General features: G+C 43.4%; 1 protein-coding gene across 1 annotated transcript in view; it reads right to left on the bottom strand.

Annotated features, from left to right (window-relative positions):
• Window positions 1–1,599: 1,599 nt before the first annotated feature.
• Window positions 1,600–25,908, bottom strand: part of LOC141576216 (trafficking protein particle complex subunit 9-like) — an 82,030-nt gene continuing 57,721 nt past the window's right edge. Inside the window, exons 3-8 of the mRNA XM_074358715.1 lie at window positions 24,100–24,209; window positions 22,442–22,565; window positions 18,666–18,719; window positions 5,637–5,850; window positions 4,466–4,580; window positions 1,600–3,511 (exon numbers count right to left, since the gene is read on the bottom strand). Coding sequence (XP_074214816.1) covers window positions 4,483–4,580; window positions 5,637–5,850; window positions 18,666–18,719; window positions 22,442–22,565; window positions 24,100–24,125 — 516 coding nt within the window. The 5' untranslated portion in view covers window positions 24,126–24,209 and the 3' untranslated portion in view covers window positions 1,600–3,511; window positions 4,466–4,482. The remainder of the gene's footprint in view (window positions 3,512–4,465; window positions 4,581–5,636; window positions 5,851–18,665; window positions 18,720–22,441; window positions 22,566–24,099; window positions 24,210–25,908) is intronic.

The following is a 25,908-nucleotide window of genomic DNA, read 5'->3' as shown; positions in this document are numbered from 1 at the left end:
CAGTCTAAGATCGGCTCCGTCACTGCACAGATCATCTTAACTCATTTTACTCCACTTTTTGGAATTACCTTCTCACTTCGAAAAACCCCTGTGTCAGTTAGATTTGTTAGTAAACAATTCTTTTTCTTACCTAGAGCATCAGTGATGTTTTCAAGATGATAAAAAAAACTTGCCCATGGCATTTAAACAGTTGCTTGTTCTCGTAATTCATGGCTCACTGTCTCGTATTTGTCACAACTGGAGAACTGTGTTTTCTGTGTGCAAACTCTCACTGCTTTGGTGACGCAGGGACACGTGTCCTTACTGGATGGAGTATGATAGTAGTTGTTTGCATTCTCTCCCTAAATCTGGAGTCCTGTGTTATGTTTTCTGTTAACTGAAAAAGTATGAAGTTATTTACCTAAATAGCTAACATCGCACCAGTGATGCCTATCAAATTGGTCCAACTAGGAATTCCCATATTCAATGAGATAGTAATTTCACAACCCACTATTCCAAAAATTTGGATTGATGGTTCAATTATACCAGGGACATTAGCTGTTTTAATTGAATCAATCATTGCTTTCTTCAATAAAAGTTTCCATTTCATCTGCTCTTTTGGTTTATTGTTCTTCAGTGTTTCATTTGCTTTCTTTCCCAAATACATATGATTTTGGCTTTTGTCATTGAAAATCATTGCTGGTTTTGCTACCTCATGCTGGAGAGGAAGCCTTGTGACTGTTTTATAGTCACTGATTTCATGGTTGTATGAATGCTTAATGCCACCTTGCAGTGGTGTGCAGACCTAATGAAGTGTGTACATAAAAGGCTTATTCTACACTGAGTGCAGGGTTAGTGTGAGCAGCCCATGTCATCAGTATCATAATTAATCCATTACAATCATCCTCTGTTAATCAGTGTTATCCTTCTAACGTCTCCAGGAGAGGAAATGTAGTATTCTCAATGCAAATCTTTGCCAAACTTTTAGTCAGTTCAACACCTTTAAAGCTTTGCTGTCAATAGGGCTGTGTGCCTGGTATCCCTACTTTTGCTTCTCCTGACCCAGGACGCGGTCTCCACGGCTGATGATCCACGAGACACTGGATTCTTGGTCCCATGGCTCTGTGTGTTCTGGGACATCTGGGGACTTCAGCACTGTTTTGGGGGCTTTGAGTCCCACCTCTTCATAGCATTGCTGAGATGAGATCTGTGGGTTCACCCTGATTCTTGAGTGTACGGTGCATTTTTTCTAGAACGAACACAAGCCAGCGTGGCAGCACTGCTTTGACCACATGCTGGGACAGCGTGTGCTTGTCAGTTCTTGGGCTTAAAATTTTCTGTTCTAATTTCTAAAATGGGGTATATTGACAGATACACTCTATGTAAACAGAAGCTCTGTGGGGTTTTCAGCAACTTCTAAGAGCATAAATATTCCTGCAGCTGCTAACCTTCCTCTCAAGAAGTGAGGAGCAAGCCGGCAAGTCCTGGGTGCCTGTTGCGGCCAAGCTCTGCAGCCCAGGCTGCTCACTGAGGCGCAAGGAGAAAAACTTAAAAACCTACTTCCATGTTGTGTTTCACAGAATCTCAGAACTGAACGTTTTAATATTTAAAGAGGAGTGATTATTTTTTAGTAAATTATTTTATTTTTTTCCTCTTTCAGTATTATTAGGTAGAATTATTACAGTTCAACTCCACATACACATATTGCGTGTAAATACATGTATAGAGTACACTGCATTTTTAGTTTACATATATGTACTAATTATTTTTTCTAAGAACAGATTAGAGCTTTAGATTTTTAAACTTACATAGTTACCAGAGGAATAAAGCCAACTACAAAAGAATAATAAACAGAATATGGTAACCCAATCACAAAGGACAGTCAGATGTGCTTACACATATTCAAGAAATCAAAATAATAATTAGTTCATTGGTGGTCTTATTATTATTATTAAATTTAGATTCCTCATAAATGAAGTCATATGGCATTTTTCTTTCTCTTTCCACCCTACTTCACTTAAAATGACAGTCTTCAGGTCCATCCATGTTGCTGCAAATGACATCTTTTATGGCTGAGTAGTATTCCATTGTAGATATGTATGACCTCGTCTTTATCCAGTCATGTGCTGATGGACATTGTTTTGTTTCCATGTTTCTTGTTCTATGTCCCTTCTGGCAGCAATTACTGATTTTAAATATTTTCCACCTAAAATCCTTCCTGAAGGAGATGTGGTAACAGGAATCAAAAACAGTTACAGCACAGGGTTGTGTGTGATGGGCCCTAGGGGCTTGGTAGGAAGGTTGGCGGAAAGGATTTCAGATTCTGATCAAACGATTCCTCCTATTGTAGCCCTGCTGACCGCCTCTCTCCCTGCCTGCCCTACAAGTCTGACCAGTCCCTTCTGTGAATCCCACTGTATTGTGCACATATTTTGTCCAATTGGTATCATCCCACAGGGAACTTAGGTGAGGCACCTAAGCTCCTGTGTTGGTTTCTTCCATCAGCCCTTAACTTCCTTGGGAGCCAGGACGGTCTCATTGCCCCAAGGATCCCTAAAGCCTAGAGAGATGCCTGATACAACTGGTACTTAACGAGCACATGGGTCAAATGGAAAAACCTGATCAAAGGAAAGACCCTCATTTTTCAGACATGCCTACTTGAGTACATAGGGTAAAATGACTTGTCTTCTGGGATTTGCTGTCAAATACTTCAACAAAGGACAAGGCAAAGAACAGAGGTCTGAAAAAAGGAAATATGGAAAAGTTTGTGAATTCCTTCATCTAGGTGATGGGCTTATTGTAATATACTTATTGATGTATACGTAAGTTATTTTATAATTTTACTATCATTAGCTGAATAGCAAGTATTAATACGTATTAATTGAAATCCTTAGAGCTGACCAAACTTACCCCACATAAAATCCTTAATGTCCTAGTAGTCTGTCTTATAGAGATCTTTTCCCACAAAGACAGGAAAAAAGGGAAAGACAGATCCCTGCAGTGTTTCCACGTTGTCAAAAGACCAAAGGCCGACACAAAATAAGAGATTCTAAAAAAGATAAAGAGGCTGAAATCAATGTCCCGAAAACCTAGCTAAGCATTCTAAACGGCCCGACTTAACTAACTTCAGCACTGCCGCATCAAGAATGGGGCAAATAGCACCTCGTGGATTTTTTTTAAATAAATAAATAATGATCCAGTTCCTACCACAGGCAATTATGATAAGACTGAGTATAAGTTCTAACACCAAATATTGTACAAATTATAATTTCTACTTGATTCAAACTGCTTCTTCTATAAAATCTGAATCTTTTTATTCTTAAGACAGATTTGTGGCATATGACCTAGTGATAAAATTTTCAAGCCGCTTGTAATCAAAAAGTCCACCAATGTGAGAGTTTATTACATCAACTACTGCTTTTTGGGAAACCCATGTGCCTTGTCACTCTCTTTCATAAGACTTCCTGTGGAAAATTCAATCCCTCATTCAGGAAAAGGCTGAGCAAACGGTCTGATGGAAAATCTTCATACACTGCAACACAAGAAAATGAAAATGACTGTGAGCAGCCCGTGAACCCGGCAGACACACACAGCGCATGGCTGTGTTCCCGCCTCGACTTTCTGTAACCAGCAGGGAAAATGTGCTTCTCAAGAAATAGACATAAACACTTTTCAGATCCTGAGCACACAATTTCCCTTTCAGGGTTTAGTGGGCTTCCATTTAATTCTATGAGAAGTGTTTAAAACAACAGAACAACAGCTGAGATAGGGTTTAAAGTAACTTTTATGTATTAGTGAAAATAGAGCCAGCTGATAGTTATCATTTTTACTTTATTTGATCTCACTCTCCTACTTTACCTCCCCAACCTCCTCCACAAAATGATGGTGAACAATCCCTCCTGGGTCAGAAGGCTAAGTAGAAATTACCAATCACATGGAGGTGTGCTTTGTTGTTTTATTTTTCAAAAGAAACATGTTTCATTCATGTGATTTAATAATTAAGATCAAGAAACAAACTCTACTCAATAAATGGTAGCCAACACATGTCGTCATAGCTGCTCATCAGGTTTGGCCCCCCATTACACACATTTACATGGACATCTGCAATGTGCTGTCATGGGACATGGTGAGTGCGGACAGGGTCTCTGCTCTCACAGGGCACACAGCCTGGTGGGGGAGGCGGTGTTCAATCATTACCGATTTTTTTTAAGTACTTACAAATTATGGGAAATGCTATTTAAAAAGAACAAAATGAGTCAATGAAAGTGAAAAATACAAGGACTGTATTTAGGCTGAGGGAAGACAGGGAACCTCTTTGAAGAGCTGACACTCCACTGAGACCCAAAGGACAACTCCGGTGTTGCAGGTGAAGGGCAGGGTCACACTGATAAAGGGCTGATATCCAGAATATACCAAAATCTCTTTAAACTCAACAAGAAGAATGAATAACCTGATTAAAAAATGAGCAAAATGCCTGAACACACACCTCATCCTAGAAGGAATCTAGATGCCAAAGAAGTCTATGGAAACATGCTCCAAAGCATCTGTCATCAACGGGCTGCAGACTGAAACAGCGAGGTACCACTGCACACCTGTCAGAACTGACAAAAGGCAGAACACTGAAAATACTGAATGCTGGTGAGGATGTGGAGCGACAGGAATTCTCATGCATTGCTGGCGGGAATGTAAAATGGCCCAGATACTTTGGAAGACGGTCTGGCAATTTTTTACAAAACTAAACGTACTCCTACCATATGATCCGGCAACTGTGCTCCTTGGTGTTTACTCGACAAAATGGAAACTTATGTCCACACACAAATCTGCATACAGATGTTAATAGCAGCTTTATTCGTAATCACCAGAACTCAGAAGCAACTAAGCTGTTCTTCAGTAGGTGAAAGGATAAATTGTGGTCCAGCCAGAAAATGGACTATTATTTGGTGTTAAAATGAAATGAGTTATCAAGGCATGGAAAGACATGGAGGAACCTTAAATGCATATTATTAAGTGAAAGAAGCCAATCTGGGAAGGTTCTGCAACTGTCTGATTCCAACTGTATGGTGTTCTGGGAAAGGCAAAACCACAGAGACTAAAAGATCAGTGGCTGTCAGAGGCTAGAGGGGAAGGAGCAGTGAATGAGGTGCAGCACGGTGCGTCTTTTGGGTCACGGAGACAGACTACTCTGTATGATGCTTTGACGGTGGATACATGTCATTTTACATCTGTCCAAACCCACAGAGTGCACACCACCAAGTGTAAATCCTAGTGTCAAGCATGGGATGTGGGTGATGATGACGTGTCAGTGTAGGTTCACCCATTGTCGCAAATGCACGCTCTGGTGCAGGCGTCAATAGTGAGGAGGCTGTGGGGACAAACTGCAGTTCACACACCCAATCCAGCCCAGTCACCGCTGTGAATAAAGCTCTGTGGGTGTGTGGATTGTCCGGCTGCTCTGGCGTCTGAACAGCAGAGCTGAGCAGCTGCACCGGAGATCAGGAGGTTTGCAGACCCTGAAATATTTACTCCCAAGCCCTTGACAGAAAAAATTCTGCTGAGCCCTATTCTGCACGAATCAGAATTCACCCTGATGAGACAGGACAGCAGGGCCCAAACCAGGCGTGGTTAATGGGACTGAAGCAATGGTTTAGTTCCAACACCTTTGCTGAAGTCCTGCAGGTCCAGCGACAGACTGTAGCCAGGAAGCGTCTGCAGAAGGAGTCGGTAGCAGGTCTTCCCGCCAGGCTCCGAGATGCCGGGGGCCGTGCGCTGCATGGGGGCCACCCTCTTGATGAAGGCGGACTTGCAGTGGAAGCCGATCAACTCATAGAGCTCGGAGAGGATGCTGCACTGCTGAATTCTCTCCTCGGAACGCTGAAGCACAGGGAGAAAAGCAACAAGCATCTGAGAGAAACATGTAAGTGAAAAAAGACACGTAAAAAAGGTTTTCCCATAAAAGAGAGACCCGATGACACAGGAAGAGGAAGGCTGACTTCGTGCACTGACGGGACCGGATGCAGAAACGCAGGGAAGCAGCGCTGTGCAGACACTCCAGAACCCCTCCGGGACCCACCTCTCTGCGTTCAGCCTGTCCTTTTACTAGAAAGGCCCGTATTCACTGAAACGTAGGAATCTGCTACCTACACATGAGATGCAGAGAAGAGAAGGAGCAAAAGGAAGGGAAAGTAAAGGAACAACAGTTCATCTAGACCCTAGGGTTTGGGCGGGACTTTCACCAAACACACAACTTCTCAAAGCACAGAGCACACAGTGAGAGGCTGACAGAGTGACTGCGACTTCTGCTCCTTAAGCACAAGCTTCCTGCCAGCACACTCAGCCTCCCTTACTGAATCATTACAATCATCTCAGAAACTATTACTACCCCGGCTCACAGGCAAGGAAATCTGAAACTCGGGGAGGAATTATCATTCTGGACAAAGTACCACGGCCCAGAAGTGTCAGAGCCTCCAGCAGACCCTGGACTAAAATGCTCCGCTTCACCACGGGCCCTGAGCCTCAGGCTGAGGCCACGTCAGGTCTGCACGGGCCCAGAGCACAAGCCTGTGGGACAGGGAATGGTCCCACTCGATGTGCCAGGCCAAGACCCTCAGGAACTTATGAAACGAAACCAAATCACAAACTCATTTCCAACCCACTGCCCGGTCCGGGAGGACTGCTTGGCACTTCTGCACTGTCACCTGTGCACAGGCTGAGCAAGGGGCCCAGACAGTGACGTGACGTCCCAGTGGAAGTGGCTCGGAGACCACTTCATCACAGGACACACTCTCCCGGCTTCCAACGTTAACTATCCATTCCATTTCCAACTGGAAAGTAAGTTTAGACTTGTTTTCCTCTCCTAGAAACAAAGAGAGTGGTAACATCAGCAGGAAACTCAAGACAGAGGAAGAGTCTCCTGGCCATCTGGAAGGATAGGCCGAGGAGGGAACAGAGACAGGAATCAGAAAGACCCGTGTTCCAGTCCAAAGTCTGCACGTCGCTCACTTTGACAGCTTCTTTATTAATACAGGTGATAAAATCTAATTATGTTTGTTGGGAAAACTAAATGAAATAACGAATGCCACTAGCATAGGTCTAAAATCCTCCATGAGTGTTCCAGAAATGGACATGATCGTGGTTAGTTACTGTCTGCCAAGTCTTGGGTGCTAAGCCCACATCAGATAGCCAGAGTTGTGCCAGAGAATGCCTCACCAGACAGCAGCCTTCCCCAACTTGGAAACTCACAGTGTCTGAAGAGCAGGCAGTGGTGGATGCTTTGGGACACTCTGGAGGTAGCACTCCAGTGATGACTTTAAAAAGCTGGGGAGAATTCAGGGGACCATACAGTTCAAATACAGAAAACACACTCCATGTCTACCCACATTCATCTCTAGCCATGATATTTCAGAGAGGAAATACATATTCAAACTTACAACAATTTAGCACATAAGTGCATCAAAACAATTTGGAAAGAATGTAACATTCTTTAGATCACAAAGCGGAGATTACAAGGTTTGTACTGAGAGCCCTACTTGTAAAACGTCTGCTAACATAACTGGGTCCACTATCAGTTATCATAATTCGAAGAGAAGGATGGAAAAGAACAAAGCCAGGCTATTATGCTCCGGTCCTTTCTTGGGTTACAATGTCACAGAGGAGACGGACAGGTCAACAAGGAACCACTCAGCCGTGATCACGGAGCCGGGGAACGGGATGGGCAGCAAGATGTATGACGCAGCCGCAGCTGTGACCGTGCTTCTAGTCAGGTACCGAAAGTCACCTCGACAAGGTGTCAAATGCTTGTGCCCACGTCCTCATCACCTGACATGTATTAAAGAGAAATGAAAACTTATAAACGGCCAACACCCTTGGCGGGTACACCGTCCAAAGAGCAAAGTCATAGTTTGACAACTGGCCAACTCGGTTCCCTGGGATTCATTCTTGGAGAACCTTAAAAACCACTTCTCTGTCCTCAAGAAGTGCTGCCTACTTGTCCTATCTTTGGCTCAGGGATGCAGCACGTTCAAGTGGACTTTAATGTCTGCACAGATTTGACTGTCTTTCTCCAGGTTCCCTTGTCCATTCTGAAGAGGCCTGAGCTAAGTCCATCCTCCGTAAGATCAATTCCCTCCAGTGACAACTCATCGAGCCTGCAATTAAAAGCAAACTGAACAGGACTGTCCTCAGCTAAAAATGTCACCCACCCTTCACTGCTCTCTTAATCTCCTCTCCTGGCTAATTGCAACAGACTAACACCTCCCTCCACCCAGCTCCCCAACTATGTCAGTTTGTCTCCCCAATGAGAAAGTAAGGTCCATAAAAGAGGAGACAACTCCACAGTCACATCTGAATTCCTAGCATATAGTAATGTCAATAAATAGAACTATGATTATGGCTTCTCTCCTTTAAAACCTTCCTGGTTATTTAAATGAGACCTTGGAAGAGAGGTGTTTGGGTCCAGTATCTTCATCCAGAAGACTCTGAAGGCCTTTTTTGGAATGGCTGTCCACTGATTCATTCAAATCACAACTTCTCATTCCGGGAGGAGCTGTGAATTTCTGCCAGGAGTATGTGGTCACTCTCGTGCCAGAACAGCTTTAAAATATATCCGTATTTTGGATTTGATATTTTTCCCCTCTTCCAACAAAATTCACTTTCCTTACTTTCTTGCCTTGAGGAAAGTTTTCTTTTTTTCTTTCTTTCTAATTCACCCTTTAGTAAAGCAGGCTTCTCAGGATGTGCTTGGCCTTACATAGGATCAGCCATCCAACTCCCAGTGTGAGAGGCCAGGGGCTCACCCCCTGCCTTCCTGTCAGGGAAACTGAAACTCAGTTCAGGGGCCAACCGGCACCCCAGGGCTTCAAAGGCTCACGTATCTCCCAGAATCCCTGCTTTCTGGTTTGCCTTGGCTTCTGAGGATTTCCCCTCACTTTCTTGACGATTAGCTGTGCAGCTTGAAAGATGAGGAAGGAAGGTTTTCTTTCTTAATCAGCATTTTTAGGAACTTGTGTAATGAAGGTTTTCACGAGTTTCTAGAACCCTCCATTGCCGAGACACAAAACACTAAATATTTTCTAAATTTAGGTATTGTGTGCATTTTTTCTTTTCTTTTCTTTTCTAAACTGCTAACAGACATTTTTAATTAAAAAAATAAGGCCCCAAATAGGATAGAATCTTGAAGGGGCAAACAAAATTAAAGGGCAAAGACAGAAAAATGATAAGAACTCTACAAAGTTAATAAAATACATACACTATGGATCAGATCAGCAATTCTCATTAACAGCTAATTGAAACATGACCATGAGGTAAATCTCTCCTGTCAGGAGATGGCCAACCGAAATTAGAATTAAAACAACAAACTAAAATTCTAAATCTGGCGAGGTATAGAAGGCTACCAGCTAAATGTGTCTTCTTCTGGAAAAGAGGGAGGCTCACCAGCTCTTTACTGTGGAGCCTGAGCCCAGGGGAGGTCGGTGAAGTGAGCTCTGTAAGTACCCAATTAGAAAAGTGAGTGATGAATAAAGAGACGTGAGCTTTGATGACAGAGATGATACTAATATTCACTTGTCCTGTAAAGTAAGTCTTCACGTTCAGGGATCAATACCTCGGCGTCCTCAGGGATTGAGATTATAGGAAAATGCACAGCCTGGGCCCAGACCTCCTCTGCGAGCTCGTGACACTGCACTTAGATATCTCAAGGGCACTTCCATCTCCATCTGCACAGAGCTGACTTCACGGTGCTCCTTCCCATAGCCGTCCTGCCCAGGGCCCCTGGTCTGGGCGCAAGGTCTCCCTGCCTCTCCCAGCTCAGGCCCATCACTCACAGATGTGCCTGGACCACTCCTTCAGGGCCCAGATTTCCTCAGTCACTGAGTCCCACCACCCACTCCTGTCCTACCAGGTATTCACTGGCACTCATTCAGCACTGACTCTGTGCTGGGGACCACGCTGCACACTGTGCACACGTTATCTCACTGGATCTCCGCAACAGACCTGGGATGTGGGTACATCACTGCTTCAATCGATTTGATAAATTGTTTCACTTCCTTGAGTGCGTCATCCAAAGTGAGACAGCTACTGAGCCACAAAATTGGGACTGAAAACAACTTGAAAATTGAACACTGCTACACCTCGCAGCCACCCTACTCTGACTCATCACATCACCTCCTGCTGAGCCTACTAAATGTTTGCAAGCATTCTACAAGCACAAAAGTGAACTACGAGAGCACCCTACTCCCCTACTTAAAATCTGTCAATGACGGTCCAGTGCCCTTAAGAGAAAGCCCCACCGGGCCTGAGCCCAGCCCAACGGCCGGGCATCAGCGTTCCTTGTGCGGCGGCGTCTCCTCACTCACCACTCAGCACTAAACGTGCCTTGTCCAGGACAAGGATGCTGACTCCGTACAACCCGGGGCTCGTCTCACTCGAGCAATGATCACCCTCTTCATTGGTCACCCTCTTCATTGCTGACTCTTATAAAAATGTTTTCTCAGGATGAATCAGTATCTTTTTCCTTACAACTTCCAGTCATTGATAATGAGCTGCCCCCAAAAGGGAGAAGACTTAATCCTCAGTCTCCTTATCTGTAAAGTGGGAATAACAAGGAAATATGTGAGGTTTTAAGAGAAATAATATTCATGTGAGGCTGAGGGACAATTCCCAACATACAGTAAGCACTCAATATGTGCTTACTTAATATTAATAAGAATAGATTCCATTCCAGCAACCTTAAATCAATGTTTTATGGCTTTGTCCAACAGATTACAGACAAACTGTTGGACGAACCCCTTTGAGCAGATCAGCACTAGCGTACAGGGAGAGGTAAGCACTGAATCCAGTTACAGCTGCAGCCAACCAGCACTACGGGGTGGGGGCAGTTTGCTCAAACTCTTACATGTTGCTTGAGCATTTAGTTGTAGTTATTGAATAAAGACAGTTGTTCTTTAGTCAAAGCTCCTGAAACATAAATCTTCAAAGATTGATGCAAATTAGGTTTCAAGTATAACACTCTCACTAGAAATTATTTGAAAATGATAGTCTTAGCTCCTCTGCACATCAAAAGGGCATGTTCTTAATGTACCTGACTATATACACTGAAAGGATTGTTTAAAGAAATTAACATGAAGCCATCCTGAATAAACTTTCAGTATCATCTGCACTGTGCCCCACCCAAGGGTCTCATTTCTCACTTCCACATAGGTGTCCAGGTAGCTTAACCTGGGCCTTGGTTTCTTATAACACGGGGGAGGGAAGAGTTGTGGATAGATTTATGTAGCAAATATAAACCTAGTGTATTTGCTGTTTAGGAATCCTAGAAATTATCAAATTGATATATAGTCCCACCCTTAAGAAGCTCAGACTTTCCATTTACAACAGCATTAAAAATAAAATGAGAGATACATTTAACAAAAAGTTACAAGATTTGTACACTGAAAATTTTGAAGTATCACCAAAAAAATTTAAAAGATCTACATATATGGAAGACATCCCAATTTCATGGAATGGTAGACAATATTGTTAAAAATGTCAAGACTCCCCAAAGTGATCTAAAAATTCAATGGAATCCCTCTCAAAATTCCAGCTGACTTCTTTGGAAAAATTGAAAAACTGATCCCAAAATTCATATGGAAATGCAAGGGACCCAGGTCAACCAAAACAATCTTGAAAAAGAAGAGCAAAGTTGGAGGACTCACTTCAAAGTTTACTACAAATCTATAGTACTCATGTCATTATGGTACTGGCATAAGTTTGGATACATAAATCTATGAGACACAATAAAAAATCCAGGGGGGTGGGGACTTACATTTACAGTCAGTTTTCCACAGGTGTGCCATCAACACTCCACTGAAAGAATAGTGTATTCAAAAAATGGTGCAGAGACACCTCGGTATCTGCAGGCAAAAGAATGAATCTGGAATCTGGAACCTCCTATTGTATATAACAAATTAAAATTAATTCAAAATGGATCACAGACAGGAACGTATAAACTAAATCTATAAACTTTCTAAAAGAAGACATTGTATAAATCTTTGTGGTCCTAGGATAGGCTATGGTTTCCTAGATACAATACCAAGAGCACAAGTGATAAAAAAAAAAAGAAAAAAGGTAAACTGGACTTCATCAAAATTAAAACCATTTGATACAAATGATATCATCAAGAAAGTGAAATGAAAGGGGAAGGGGATAGCTCAAGTGATAGAGTGTGTGCTTGGCAAAAAATAAAATAAAATAAAATAAATGAATAAATCTAATTACCTCCCCTATAAAGAAATTGTTTTAATGTTTAAAAAAAGTAAAGTGAAACGACAATCTGAAGAAGAGGAGAAAAATTTTGCAAAGCATATATCTAATAACAGACTAGTATCCAGGATATAAAACAAATGCTTACAACTGACCAATACAAAGAAAATCGACCCAATTTTTAAATTTGCAAAGGATTTAAATAGATACACAATTAGCCAATAAGCATATGAAAAGATGCTCAGCATCACTAGCCAAATCAAAATCAAAATGAGATCTCATTTTACACCCACTAGGATGCTTATAATCAAAACATGGACAATAACAACTGTCGGTCAAGAGGCAGAGTAAAGGGAACCCTCAATACGCAGCCGTTGGAAAGAGGCAATGGTGTAGCTTCTTTGGAAAAGTCTCGTGTTTCCTCAAAAGGTTAGAGTTATCATATAGCTCAGCAATTCTCGTACATATAGTGTCATCCCTCAGTATCCTCGGGGGGTTGGTTTCAGGAAACCCCCACCCTGCATTCCATAATCCAAGGATGTTCGAGTCCCTTTACAATCAGCCATCTGGATCCATGAAGTGGAAACTACACATATGGCGGGCCAAATGTACAGCCAACAGAATGAAAACATATTCTCACAAAAATTTGCACATCAATTTTCATAGCCGTGTCATTCAGAGAAGCCAAAAGTTACAAACAATATCCATCCATCAATGAATGGATAAACAAAATTATCAAGAATAGTCCCACAAACTTTTGGTCATTGAAGCTTTGACAAAGGAGGTGAGAACATACAATGGAGTAAAGACAGCCTCTTCAGCAAATGCTGTAGGGAAAACTGGACAGCTGCATGTAAATCAATGAAGTTAGACTACTCCCTCACAGCATACACAAAAATAAAGTAAAAATGGCTTAAAGTCTTAAACATGTAGACAAGACACTATAAACCTCTTAGAAGAAAACAAGGGCAAAACATCTGACATACATCTCAGCAATGTTCTCCTACTCAAGCAATAGAAATACAAGCAAAAATATACAAGTGGGATCTAATTAAACTTACAAGCTTTTGCACAGCAATGGAAACAATAAGCAAAACAAAAAGACAACTTATGCAAAGGGAGAAAATATTTGCAATAAATGAGACTGACAAGGGCTTCATTCCCAGAATATATAAACAGCTTTTACACTTGATAAGAAAGAAAAACAAACAATTCAATCCAAAAATGGACAGAAGACCTAAACAAACATTTCTCCAATGAAAACCTACAAATGGCCAATAGGCACATGAAAAAATGCTCAATATCATTATCAGAGAAATGCAAATAAAACTACAATCAAGTATCACCTCACACCAGTCAGAATAGCCATCATTCAGAAGTTCACAAACAATAAATGCTGGAGAGGCTGTGGAGAAAATGGAACCCTCCTACACTGTGCTGGGAATGCAGTTTGGTGGAGCCATTGTGGAAAACAGTATGGAGATTCCCCAAAAGACAAAAAACTGACTTCCCATATGACACAGCAATCGCACTCCTGGGCATATATCCAGAAGGAACCCAAATTCAAAACGACACCTGCACCCCAATGTTCACAGCAGCACTATTTACAATAGCAAGACATATAAACAACCTAAATATCCACTGACAGATGACTGGATAAAGCGGTTGTAGTATATTTATACCATAGACTACTACTCAGACATAAAAATTAATAAAATAATGCCATTTGCAGCAACATGAATTTATCTGGAGAATGTCATTCTAAGAGATGTAAGCCAGAAAGAGAAAGAAAAATACCATATGAGATCGCTCATATGTGGAATCTAAAACAAAACAAACAAAACAAAACAAAAAAGACAAACATCTACAGAACAGAAACAGGCACATAGACATAGAAAGCAGACTATGGTTACCAGAGGGGAGAGGGTGTGGGAAGGGATAAATTGGGAGTTCAAGATTTGCAGACACTGAGAATGTATAGAATAAACAGCAAGTTTAAACTGTATAGTACAGGGAAATATATTTAATATCTTATAGTAACTTATGTTGAAAAAGAATATGAAAATGAATATATGTATTTTCCTATATAACAGAAGGGTTGTGCTGTAAACAAGAAACTGATGCAACATTATAAACTGACTAGACTTTTTGAAACTATTTTAAAATAGATCAAAAACAAAAAAAAATAAAAAAGATATTATTATACCAAAAGAATAAATTACAGTTTCAGGCTACAACATGGATGAAACTTGAAACAGTATGCTAAAATAAGCCAGACATAAAAGAACAAATACTGCCCTTTTAGGTGAAGCGTATTTAAGTGTTCATTGTACTATTCCTGTAAATTTTCCAGAAGTTTGAAGTCTATCAAAATAAAAATAAAGTGTATTATTCATTAAAAACATAAAACGATTCCTCACAGGAGGGCTTTAAATATTAAATGAAGAAATGAATGTAAAGATCCTGGAACAACACTTTGCATGTCCACAGTCACTGCTGTCACTGCCACCCAGAGGGTGGTGCCAGTGCTGATGAGAGCTGCCTCCACTCGCTCCCCTGCAGACAGGAGTGAGGGTCTGGGATCTGACAGGCAGGGTGACCGTGAACCTGCGTCAGGCACAGTCAAATCCTGGACTCTGCGTTAACCAACTTTCTTATACAAACTGCTACATGTAACGTAAACACGCTACAGGGATGTATCTTACAACACAGGGAATACAGCCAATGGTTTACAATAACTATAAGTGGAGCAACTATTGTACATCTGAAACTTATATCATATTGTAAATCAGCTATACATTTATAAAAAATAATTTAAAAATGTTATCACTTTAGTATTCAATTCAGTTTTTAAGTAACTACTAAACAGCTTAGAATGTATAAAAGCATTTAAGTGTGAGAAGTTGGTTTACATTTTCATTTACTTTCAGCCACCTGCTAAAAGAGAAATTAAACAATTTTTTAAACACAGCTTAACAACAACAACAACAAAAAGACAAAAGTGAGAGTGAAGAGAAAATGGAGATTCAATACTTAAATGAAATCAGGGGGAGGTAAAGTCATAAAAATGGATGCCATGAAGTCAGGGTAAGTGTTAAAGGCCGACTAGAAATTCAGCTGTAAGATTCTTGGCAGCTAAAGCAAAAAGAAAAAGATGATGTGGTGGGTGGTAGAGCTCAGTGGTAGAGCGTGTGCTTAGCGTGCACGGGGTCCTGAGTTCATGCCCCAGGGCCTCCACTAACAGATAATACACCTAATTACCTACGCCCCAAAAAGAGCCCCAAAGGAAAGGAAAAGAGAAATTTCTTTCCTAAAAAAACCTGATTTAGATTTTATTTTAATTTATTATAAATTTAGATTAAATACTGAAAAAAAAAATAGAAAAAGATGAGTGACACAAGCGATAATGCCCGTGAGATAAATCTGCGGTGGCTGCTGGCTGGTCCCCACATCCCACGTGCGAAAATCTGAAACATCCTTCTCACCACTCAGAGTCATCCTCAGCCCACCCCACCCCTCCCCCTGTTAAAAGCAGGAGCACAGGCAGGGACCGGCCTTTGCTCTCTCTGTGTCATCACAGTGAGACAGGATGGAAGGGGGCAGAGCACAGCCATTCAAGGAAGGCCACAGCAATTAACATCAAAATGGTGAAGGATTCAACCCCCAATAGGCCTTGAGGCTCAGGATGAAGAGATTTAACTTCTAGCAGATCTTGAGCTTCATTATACACCCATTGTAATAGTAACATGGTGAATAACACGCCTCCAGCATCATGGCAGTCCCAAGGCTAGCCACAAAAGGTCAAAGGGTGGGAAATGGCCAAATCCCTGGGAATTCCATCCCCTTGCCCTTAGGCTGGTCGTTCTACTTATTAGCATATGAAACCACCAAGCCCATGAAAACCAGCAACACAGCGCCAACTCGCGGTCACCACTCTCTCCCTCTTCGGAGAAGGCCCACACTCTTGTCTGTGGAGTGTGTACCTACTTTTAATCTGAGCACCCAACCCCCACAACTCGTGGCCTTTCTCTTGCCTTTCAATGTATCTCTCTGAATAAATCTACCTTGACTCAACAGTGGCTTGCTCTTGAATACTTTCCAGCACGAAGCCTAGGACCCACATCTGGCAGGGCACATCCCAGTGGCTCAACCAAAGCCTGGGACACAGCCCTTCTCATGCCCCACGTTTTTTTTTCTTGTATCAACAGGACTGGTTTGTGAAGGGAGCTCTGAGGCCCCAGCTAAGGGACAGAAGCAGCCACCAGGACTCGAATTGGAGGGCAGCCCTTCCCCCAGTAGGGGCCCTGGAGTCGGCCTGGTTCTCTGTGGTTCCCTGTTGTGCTGACTCCCCAGCCAGAGAGCGTTCTCCCTAGGCCTGTCTCCACAAAACCCTTCTCTCCAAAATACAAGCACATCATGTCACAGTCCTCTTGTTCAACCAGGAAATGTTCAGCCCACGTTTTCCTTCCCAAGTAAAGAACCTAACTGTCCTCCATCCCATCCCACCACTTCTTTCTTTGTGAGAACTCTGTACTCCCCACACACCATCCTGAATGCAGGTGCCTTGCTGGCTGGGACCGAGATGTTTCAGTCTCACACAGCCTGCTTCCATTCACTTTCCCCTTGCTACCTTAAAAAAGCCTTTCCTGAGTATCCTACCCCTCTGATTCTGAACTTCACAAAGTGCTGTGGTTACAGTCTCTATGTGCATACATCCCAGGTTTTGGCTAGGTTTCCTTCGCAAGATCATCATTAAGGAGCTGCATCAAAAAGTTTAAAGAGGTTATTCTTACATCTGAGTGGAGGAGCCTGCATAAAATTTAAATGGCTTTGAAGAGATAGTTAACAAGGGACAGAGAGGTCGCAGGTCATAGTCAACAGAGTCATGAGGCAAAATGTTCTTCAAAGGCTCAGAGTGGCTTCTGAACACGGAGTTGGCAGGGAGGAGGTGCCAGGCAGTGAGTGGGGTGGGTGACACAGGGTACGCTCCCCCAGCGGGGGAAGAATTGGATTTTGTTCTATTTTTCTAAACAATTTCTTACTACATTTTTCTCTTATCGTCACATACAATTTCCTATGAATTAAGAAAATCAATGTCAGTCATTTGGGCCACTTGGGAGAAGCTACATGGTGCCATTCACAGGGCTGGGACATGACAGCCACCCCAGTCTTGGTTGAAAGACCAGTCGGGGTATTTCCAAGGTAATCACGGGCATGCAGCAAACTCCCCATCTTCAATGACCTCATCTCAAAGGTGGGGCCAATAAAACTACCAAGCAAAGTGCGTGATGATTATGGCCGACATCTGTTTACTAGGTAAGTGCCCGTGACAGCTGCCGCTTAATGGGGAATGAGTATGATCAATGAGGCCCAGTCTACATGGTCACACGCGCCCTGCCTTCCTGCCTTGGTGCAGCAGCAGAGCTTGTTTAGCTGAGATGGACGCCCCCAGAGCAGCCCCGACGGGAAAGCTCCCAGCTCTGCACGGCGAGGCGAGTTCCTTTCCTTCTGAGAGCTGATCACTGTTTGCAGTCGTCTGTTTTTATTTTTATCCATTTTGTAACTGTCTCTCCTCCGGAGTTTTGCTCAAGCAGCACAGGGCCAGGTGTCTCTTGCTTCCTGCTGGGTATTCTGGGCTGGGTGACAGCCAACTCCACGTCTGGCTCTGGTGCTGAACGGAGAGGGCAGAAGTCCCAGGGGCCCATGCTGAACCGAGGCCCCTGCACCCAAAATTTTGGTCTGGCTTTGGGCAAATTACAGTCTTCTTTACCCTGAGATTCCTCATCTGTCCATGAAAATAACTGCCCACGACACACAGAGTTACAAGGATTAAAGGAAATCACCAAATTCACAACCTATTCAAGGGGCTACCAGTGCGTCCTCAACAGACTCATGCTGCCTTTACGGCTCTGACACACACCAAGCGGGGCGGCTGCACACAGTGAACACTGCTAAGTGCCAGTGTGTTAAGAGCTTCATGTGTGCTGTAATACTCTTTACAACTTACAACAATCCCAGGAAGAAACGAATATTATCATGCCCATTTCACAGATTCACCAACAGTTTAAGAGAGGTTACATTCTAATCCAAGACCCTATGGTGAGGAAATGGCGATTTAAACCTGAATCTGGGCCCAGGCCTGGGCTCCATCTCTCTCCCATCCACCTGACCACTTGCCTATGAAATCCACCTGTCCAATACACAAGTTTGCAGCCGGCCAGCTCTTAAATGCAATGTGTGCCACCATTTGTCAATGTTTGTTAATTACCATAAACTGTTCTCAGAAACCACTACAGAAAAGAAAGGTGGACTCACGTCCCTGCCCACAAAGAAGAGGAATTCTGCCTTGCCTTCACCTGTAATGTGCAGAAACCCTTCCCTACACCACCAAATCCTTTTGTATGCTTCCTCCATGTTTATGTTTGCACACGGCTTATTAAAGTAGAAGGCACCTGTGGTAATTCCATCTCGGGTGCTTTCCAAGTTTCCAGATATCCATAATCAGTCTGTGAACGAAAATACTACAATGTGAATGAAAATACTGCAACCATGTCAGTAAACAAAGCATGCTGAAACCAAGTCATCAGCGGCTGCCTCCAACCCCCAGCAAGGACAGGCCTGCAGCCCAGCCTCTGCAGCCACTCACAATGGTGATCTCTGAGCAGACTCAGAATAAGAAAGAACAGGATACTTGCCCTAGATAGCTAGGTGCTTGTCTAAAGAATGTATTCAGTGAGTCCAAATGTTTGCTTCCTCCCATAAATAGAAAAGCACTAAATTCTTGAACTTGAGATACCTGGCTTTCTTTAGATAACAAGCAATCTTTTATTGTTCCAACTACCTGGTCTTTGTTGTAAAGCTCCTGTATATCCTAACTCCTCCCCTACCTCTTGGGAGCAGTCCCTCAGAGTGATCTGAGAGGCTGTCATACCGGCTCGAGACCTCCCGCCAAATAAAACATAACTCTTAACTTTTAGGCTCAACGTTTATATCAATCAAGTCTCTGAATAGACACAACTCATCAATTCTTTAATGGAACACACTGGATCAGGAACCAGAAGCATGTTCTAGTCCCGAAAACTACGGGTTCCTCTTTCTTCCTGTCATTATACAATCCCACCAGAACTCATTATTTTGCTGTCTGCTCACTTGGCAACCAAACTCCGAGAAGAGTCAACTCAACAGAGCACCATGCTGGGGAGAACCCCCCGCAGCAGCACAGCGGGCTGCCTGCCCTCCCGCACGCTCTGCTGACCCCTAGTGTCCTCCGTGGAGACCAGGCCAACAGAGTTGTTCCCAACATCTGCAAAGTCCCACACATTAAATAAAAGCATTTTATTTTATATGATATGTTACGTATATACCCATCTCTGAAAACAGCTTTGCCAGATGCCCAAATCTTCAATATTAATCTGCAAAGGCATATCCGGTCCCCAAGGGAAAACAAGTCTTAAGACGATGCTAAGGCCTCCAAAGTCCTCTCCAGGACGGTCAACCAAACTGCCTGCAGGTCTGCAGCTGCAGGCGGCTACATGTCTGCTTTTAAAGCAACCCCTTCCTGCCCTCGGGCGCTACAATGTCCCTCTACGCCCTCCCATGTCAGGATAAGAGCAGCCGCTGCAGAACCTTGCAGGGCAGCACTGACAGGACTGGACAAAGAGGATGAGAGCTAAACTAAGCCTTGTCACTGTCAATTTACAGATGAAGATATATATAGAGAGAGGTGGGGTGATCTTGCTCAAAGTCACACAGCTAATAAGTGGCAAAGTGTATAACTCTGCTCCTCCCGCCGGCGTGACGCCACACCTGGGATGCCCACAGGGTTCTCTCGTGCCTCCTTGACCAGTCCTTTACTGTCTCTCATAACCCACCACAGGGTCTGACACTAGCCTGCATTTTCAGCATCTTTTCCCTCCAGTCTCTCAGGAACAAGGCTGCTCTGGCCACTCTATGACTTCCGGCTTCCCAAAACCGCGGTGCTCAGGCTGGTGTTGCCTGTGCATCCGGCCCCCTGCTCAGCGGCACTTCCTACCCTGCAGGAGGACGATTCCACTCTCCACAGGGACACTCCCTCAGGGGAGCCCTCTCCTGGCCCTCGACACGGCAGGTGTCCCAGGCCACATCCCTAGCTGCCCCATTAGGACTGGGGGTGCCCAGGTCTGCTAGTCAGACCAGCAGCCTCAGAGCCAGGGATTATACACGGGTCACCCTGCAAACCTACTGCCCGCCTCACAGCCCCCAGCCAGCAGGTCACCTGGAAGTCACAGCAAGTGCCCCACCTCATCCAGAAGTCTCTTCATTTGCCAGCATCGCTGATGACTGTTTTCCAACCTTTGGTCAGTTTCACACAAAACAGCAGCTTCCACTGTGAAGCGGGGGGTTTTCACTTCTGCTCCCCATCCTTACTGGAAACGTCAAGGGAAACCAAAAGGCCTTTCCTCAACCCTTTTCTGATGACACCTTCCCACCCACAATACTCACATGCTCAAGAGCTTTGGGTCCACGTGATTTTGTTTCCCTTACGCTAAGTGGCTTAAAACACTGCAGGATTCTTTCTGTTTTGAGGGTATTTGTACTCAGTTCATCGGCTTTAATCTGTTTTTGTCTCTCGCTTCAGTATCCCTAGCAGTTGCCTCTTCTTACTCCCTACAGCAGCCTCCATCCCAACATCTAGTCTAGGAAATCAGCTGTGATGAGGGGCCCGGGCGCAGTCACAGAAGATGGAACTAAGGCACAGAGAGGCTACATAATTTGCCCAAGAAGATCAGCTTCAACCCCCAACAGTGTGTGCCACTTCCCTCTGTTTAACTCTTATGCTAAGCAAGCTAACTTTTTGTAGATTATGGTTATAAACAGATGAGGTATCAAAATACATACAAGGACACACCTCAACTCTAAGATGTTCATTAACTCCACTATTTTGTTTCTATTTATTTTATTTCTATTAAAAAATTTAAGAACCTCTGCACTCAATATAGCAAAATGTTACTGGGTTTTAAATCCAGAATATAGAGGTGTTAAGTGTGTCATTACTCATCCTTATTTGTATGTTCACAAGACAAAATGATTTGAAAGTCTCTCTCCCCTCCCCCTACTCATTACTGGCTCTCACCAGAGCTCCCAGACCACACATCTAACAGCCTTTCACTTACCCACAGCTGAACTCATCAGTTTTCCCCCAGAACTCCCTCTGCAGCTTTCCCTCCTCAGAGCACAGCAGGACCATCATTTACCTCATTAATCCACCCAGAAACCTGGGCCTTACTCCATCCTACCTTCACAGACAGCATTCATCCTTTCTTTTTACCATCTAAACATACCTTCAATCTGTTCGCTTTTACCCACTGACCATCCCACCGCTCAAGTGGAAGCCAACAACACTGCCCACCTGGACTCACGAGTCTCCCAAGTGGCCCCACAGCCACTCTCCCCTACTTGAGACAAATGGGATTGTGTCACTTCCGTGCTTTTAGGACTCTTTTCAAACCCACTTTTCTTAGAAGAAACTCCAAGTTCTTCACCTGGTGAAGGTCTTTGCCATGAAAATGTCAGCTCAGGTAGGGCAGGACACGCCCTCTCCCCTCGGCCCCGCCCCCTGGCAGAGCAGCAGCTTGGGAGGACCTGCTGAGCTACACCAGCCTGTGTTTTAAACCTGGTCTTGAGTTCTTAGCAAACTGCTTCACTTATCCATACAAACCCAAGGTAGATTAGATAGATTTTAGATGTTGAGCTAGACTATTGATTTGGGGATTTTGCACTAGCAACCTGCAAGTACATATTCTAATGATTCTGTCTTCTTAAAACCACACCCAGATTTAAGTAGTATCTGTGAAATGTCTTCGGAGTAAAAGGGACTGTACTTTAACAGACTTTATGTTTTATAACATGAACAACCCTGACAGGGTCACAAAAGGTACCGCCTCACAAGTGACAGAAGACAGGTGAGAGGCATATAGCAACAGGTCACATAGATGGTAAGAGCAAAGTTATTTCTCCAACTCCCAAAAACATTCCTCAAAGAACCGAAAATTCTGAATTTTGAACGTAAAATACTATCATATAAAGAAATAAAATAAATAATCCTCTTCATCAGGGTTTCAAAATCTGACTCCAGAACTTTTAGCATGCCATACTGAATACTAGCACAGAAACATCAGATGGACTAATGGTGAGTAAGTTCCAGGAAAACTGCAGTAATTCCTCCACTTGTAAAAGGACATACACTCACCTGTCGAAGGTGAATGTAAACCGCATTCTGGAGAAATTCGGAAGCTTCCAGGCTCTGCTTCTGGATGGCAAGGACACGGACAGCTTGGAAGCATGCTTCTAACTGAGTCACCGGCATTCTTACACTGCAGGGGGAAAAGGAGGCCCCCAGTCAAGAGCAGAGATGTTCCTGTCGTGTCTCGCAGGCCGTCCCTCGGGGACTCAGTGCCCTGCAAGCAGCCCGGCCCCAGCATGGCCCACCCAAGCAGGAGGGGCACTGTGCTTGAGAAAGCCCATCCCCGATGGGGGCAAGAGGGGCTGGTGGGGTTGTGTGAACCTATAAATGCTCACAGAAATACACCTGCATACATTCAAGTGATACAATTAAAAGTAGCAGGCTATTTAACAAAATTTCAATTGTCAGTGTTAATTTTACCATTCCTTTCCGCTTGTCCCCTGCACTCTGAGGCAGGCTTAGGCTCTCTCACACCTGCAGCTCTGATGCAATAGTTGTGAAGTTATTTTACTTTGCTGCAAGTGTCTTCGCTCCCCGTGTCACTGTGACTATCGTCTCTTAACACAGTCAGATGTTTTCCTGGATCTCTCCCTGAGTTCCTTGCTCCTGCTTCTCAGATCCTGAGATAAAGGACAAGTGAAGACACATGACCAGAACAGGCACTGTGGACTTGACAAAAGTCCTCAGTGATCCCCTAGGTTAGTGCTGCCCACCCCTTACCTTTGATTCTCAAGGTTCTGCCCAGGGTGACATCCAGACAGGAGAGAGTCTTGGGCCAATTAAAAGCTGTGTGGCTTGGGTGCGGGGACATGTGCAGGAGCTGGTTCCGGAGCGGGGCCACTCCCCACCTCTGCTCCTCTCTCCCCCGAGGCCCCGCTGCCAAGCCCCCAGGCTCCCTGATCTTCTGTCCTTCTCTTCTACTCTACTCCAAGCCCTTTTCCTCTTCCTTTATTCCCTAATTATCGCCAGCTGGAGTTTTCAATCACAGTATCTGAAAAAATTTCCTGCAGCTGAAAAAGAGGTCTCCAGAGGTCAAGCCCATATGCTGGTTCCTGAAGAGAGCCCCTGGTTAGGGGGAACCTCACCAATACTCATGGGGCATCAGACATGTTGCAGGGCCGACCATCCCTAACAAGAGTTTGCTGAGACCCCAAGGCACGCACAGCATCCCTGCTCACAAAAATGTAGTTGGCCCACTTATCCGTTATAAAGAAGCAAAAATACAAAATTGCTCATGTTTCTTACTAAAATTATTTATGAGGTGGAAAAAGAAATTGTAATAGAAAAGAACAAATTTGACTCCATCTCAGATGTGTTCCTTTGGCTTTAACCCTGTGTCCTGTTTTCTAGACTCAGACTTGCTAGCTCTGCAACTTTTGTAAAAGAAAGTTGCCTTTAGCCTGAAATATCCAGGAGAGCCTATTCTCTGGGCTCTGATCTTTAAGGATGTTAGCTCTTCTGCACTTATGTAGAGATGGCAAGTTGCAAAATAGAGAATAACCTTTGTTTTTTTTGGAGGTTTTACAGGGGCACCATGATTTGACCCACATGGACAGCTGCAAGAACAAAGGATTCCAAGGACAAACAATTTGTACAGCAAGAAGTTTGCAACAAACAAACACACCCACACCCCTTTTTAGTATAAAAGGAGACTGAATTCTGACTTGGGGAAGACGGTTCTCCAGGACATCAGTATGCCATCTTCTGGGTCTGCCAGCCTTTCAAATAAAGTCACTATTCCTTGCTCCAACACCTCACCTCCCGATTTATTGGCCTGTCATGCAGCAAGCAGAAAGAGTTTGGACTTAGTAACAAAATGACTGCATTGGAGGTAGTATGTCTCCCCTGTTTCCTCATTTCCGGTATGTCACAACGTATCAATTTTATATGATGTTTAACAACACAACCAAAAACCCTATTATACAGAATTGATTCCACAGAAATAAAATTATTTCTACTCCTTCAAAACTTTTTTCTTTTCTATTTTACTTTGTTTGGCTTATTCAAAAGAAAATAAAAGTCAAATCATTTTATTTCACATATTTTTGTTATAGCTACATATTTTAAGTAGTACAGAGATATTTAAATTGCAATAAAAATTGTTCATATATTAGTATAAAGATATATACACAACAAGTGCAGATTAGGAAAGGAGTGGATATTTACTAAAAATCCACTGCACATCCAGTCTTTTACAAGCATATCCTGGAATATAAGCTCTATTATCCAGTGGTCCCCCACCCCCATTCTCACTGCCGAGTCCCTTAGTAATCAACTACCAAGGCACCAGCATTGAAACACGCGGTCAGTATTTTAGGTATAAATGAGGGTATTAGCTCATTGAATTCTAAAAAAAAACCTTAAAATAAATACTGAACTTACTTACAGACAAAGAAACTTGGACACAAAAAAGTACAGTTTCTTCCCCAAGGTCACAAAGCTAATAACTGGTAAAGGCAAGATTTGAACTCATCTGCCTGATTCTAAAAATTAAGGTGGAAGTCCCATTCGACTGTGGAGGGTCCAGCAGCACAGCCTATCACCCTATCTTTGTTCAGATCTAGCCTTAGACAGCCTGAGACAGCACCCCATTCCTATGGAACTCGAGGGCAAATGATAACAATAAGGATTTTATATCCAGTAGTTTCTTAGGTCTCATTTATATAAAGCGTCAGCAGATCAGCAGAAAAACTCTGGAAAATATGAGTGGGTCCAGAGCTTTTGGCTGATAAGAAACTCAGTCTATCAGGACAGAGTGACCTTCCCATGAGAGGCCACATGGATATAAACTAAAGGCAGCTGAGCAATGAAAACTAGCAAGACCCTGGAACTCAAGCAAGAAGGATCCCTGCCATCCCCCACCCAGGTGCCTCTTCACCTGCATGGACACAATGGCAGAAGACCCATTTTCTTGTCCAAGTTACAACATCATGTATTCTCACCCATAAAAAGTTACGACTCTATGCTGTCTTAAGTCCTATCCAACTCAAATATGATACCAATATCTCAGCAGAATGTCTATGTCTCCACTTCCTCTCTTCTATTAGGAGAATATTTCTATGGCCACAAAGCAGAAATCCAATTAAAAATACCATGCACGAAGCCTGATGAAAGTCTGCGTAAGAGACTTTGCTCTCACGCTCAGTGAATGAAAACTCAGAAAAAGTGGTCCTTCTCCCTCAGCGTGTGGGAGGTAGCCTGATTGTGTGTGTGTGTGTGTGTGTGTGTGTGTGTGCGCGCGTGCGCACGTGCGCATGCGTGTGTGTGTGTAAATCAAATACAATGAATTCTGGGATGTGTACAGATTTTTTTAATGTTACTGTCATTTCATGAGGATGAGACTACCTTTAAAGTAATATGAATCTAGTGTTCTGAGAGAGTCTCAGGCACTTTTGGTGGAGGAGGGGAAAGGGGCAAGGAAAGGAGGAAAGAAGTAAATGAAGCAAAGGAGTAAGAATACTGCTAGGGAAACT

The sequence above is a fragment of the Camelus bactrianus genome, chromosome X (assembly GCF_048773025.1).
Source record: "Camelus bactrianus isolate YW-2024 breed Bactrian camel chromosome X, ASM4877302v1, whole genome shotgun sequence".
Classification (NCBI taxonomy): domain Eukaryota; kingdom Metazoa; phylum Chordata; class Mammalia; order Artiodactyla; family Camelidae; genus Camelus; species Camelus bactrianus.
The sequence above is the reverse complement of the archived record's forward strand: the minus strand, read 5'-3'. Positions and strand labels throughout refer to the sequence as shown.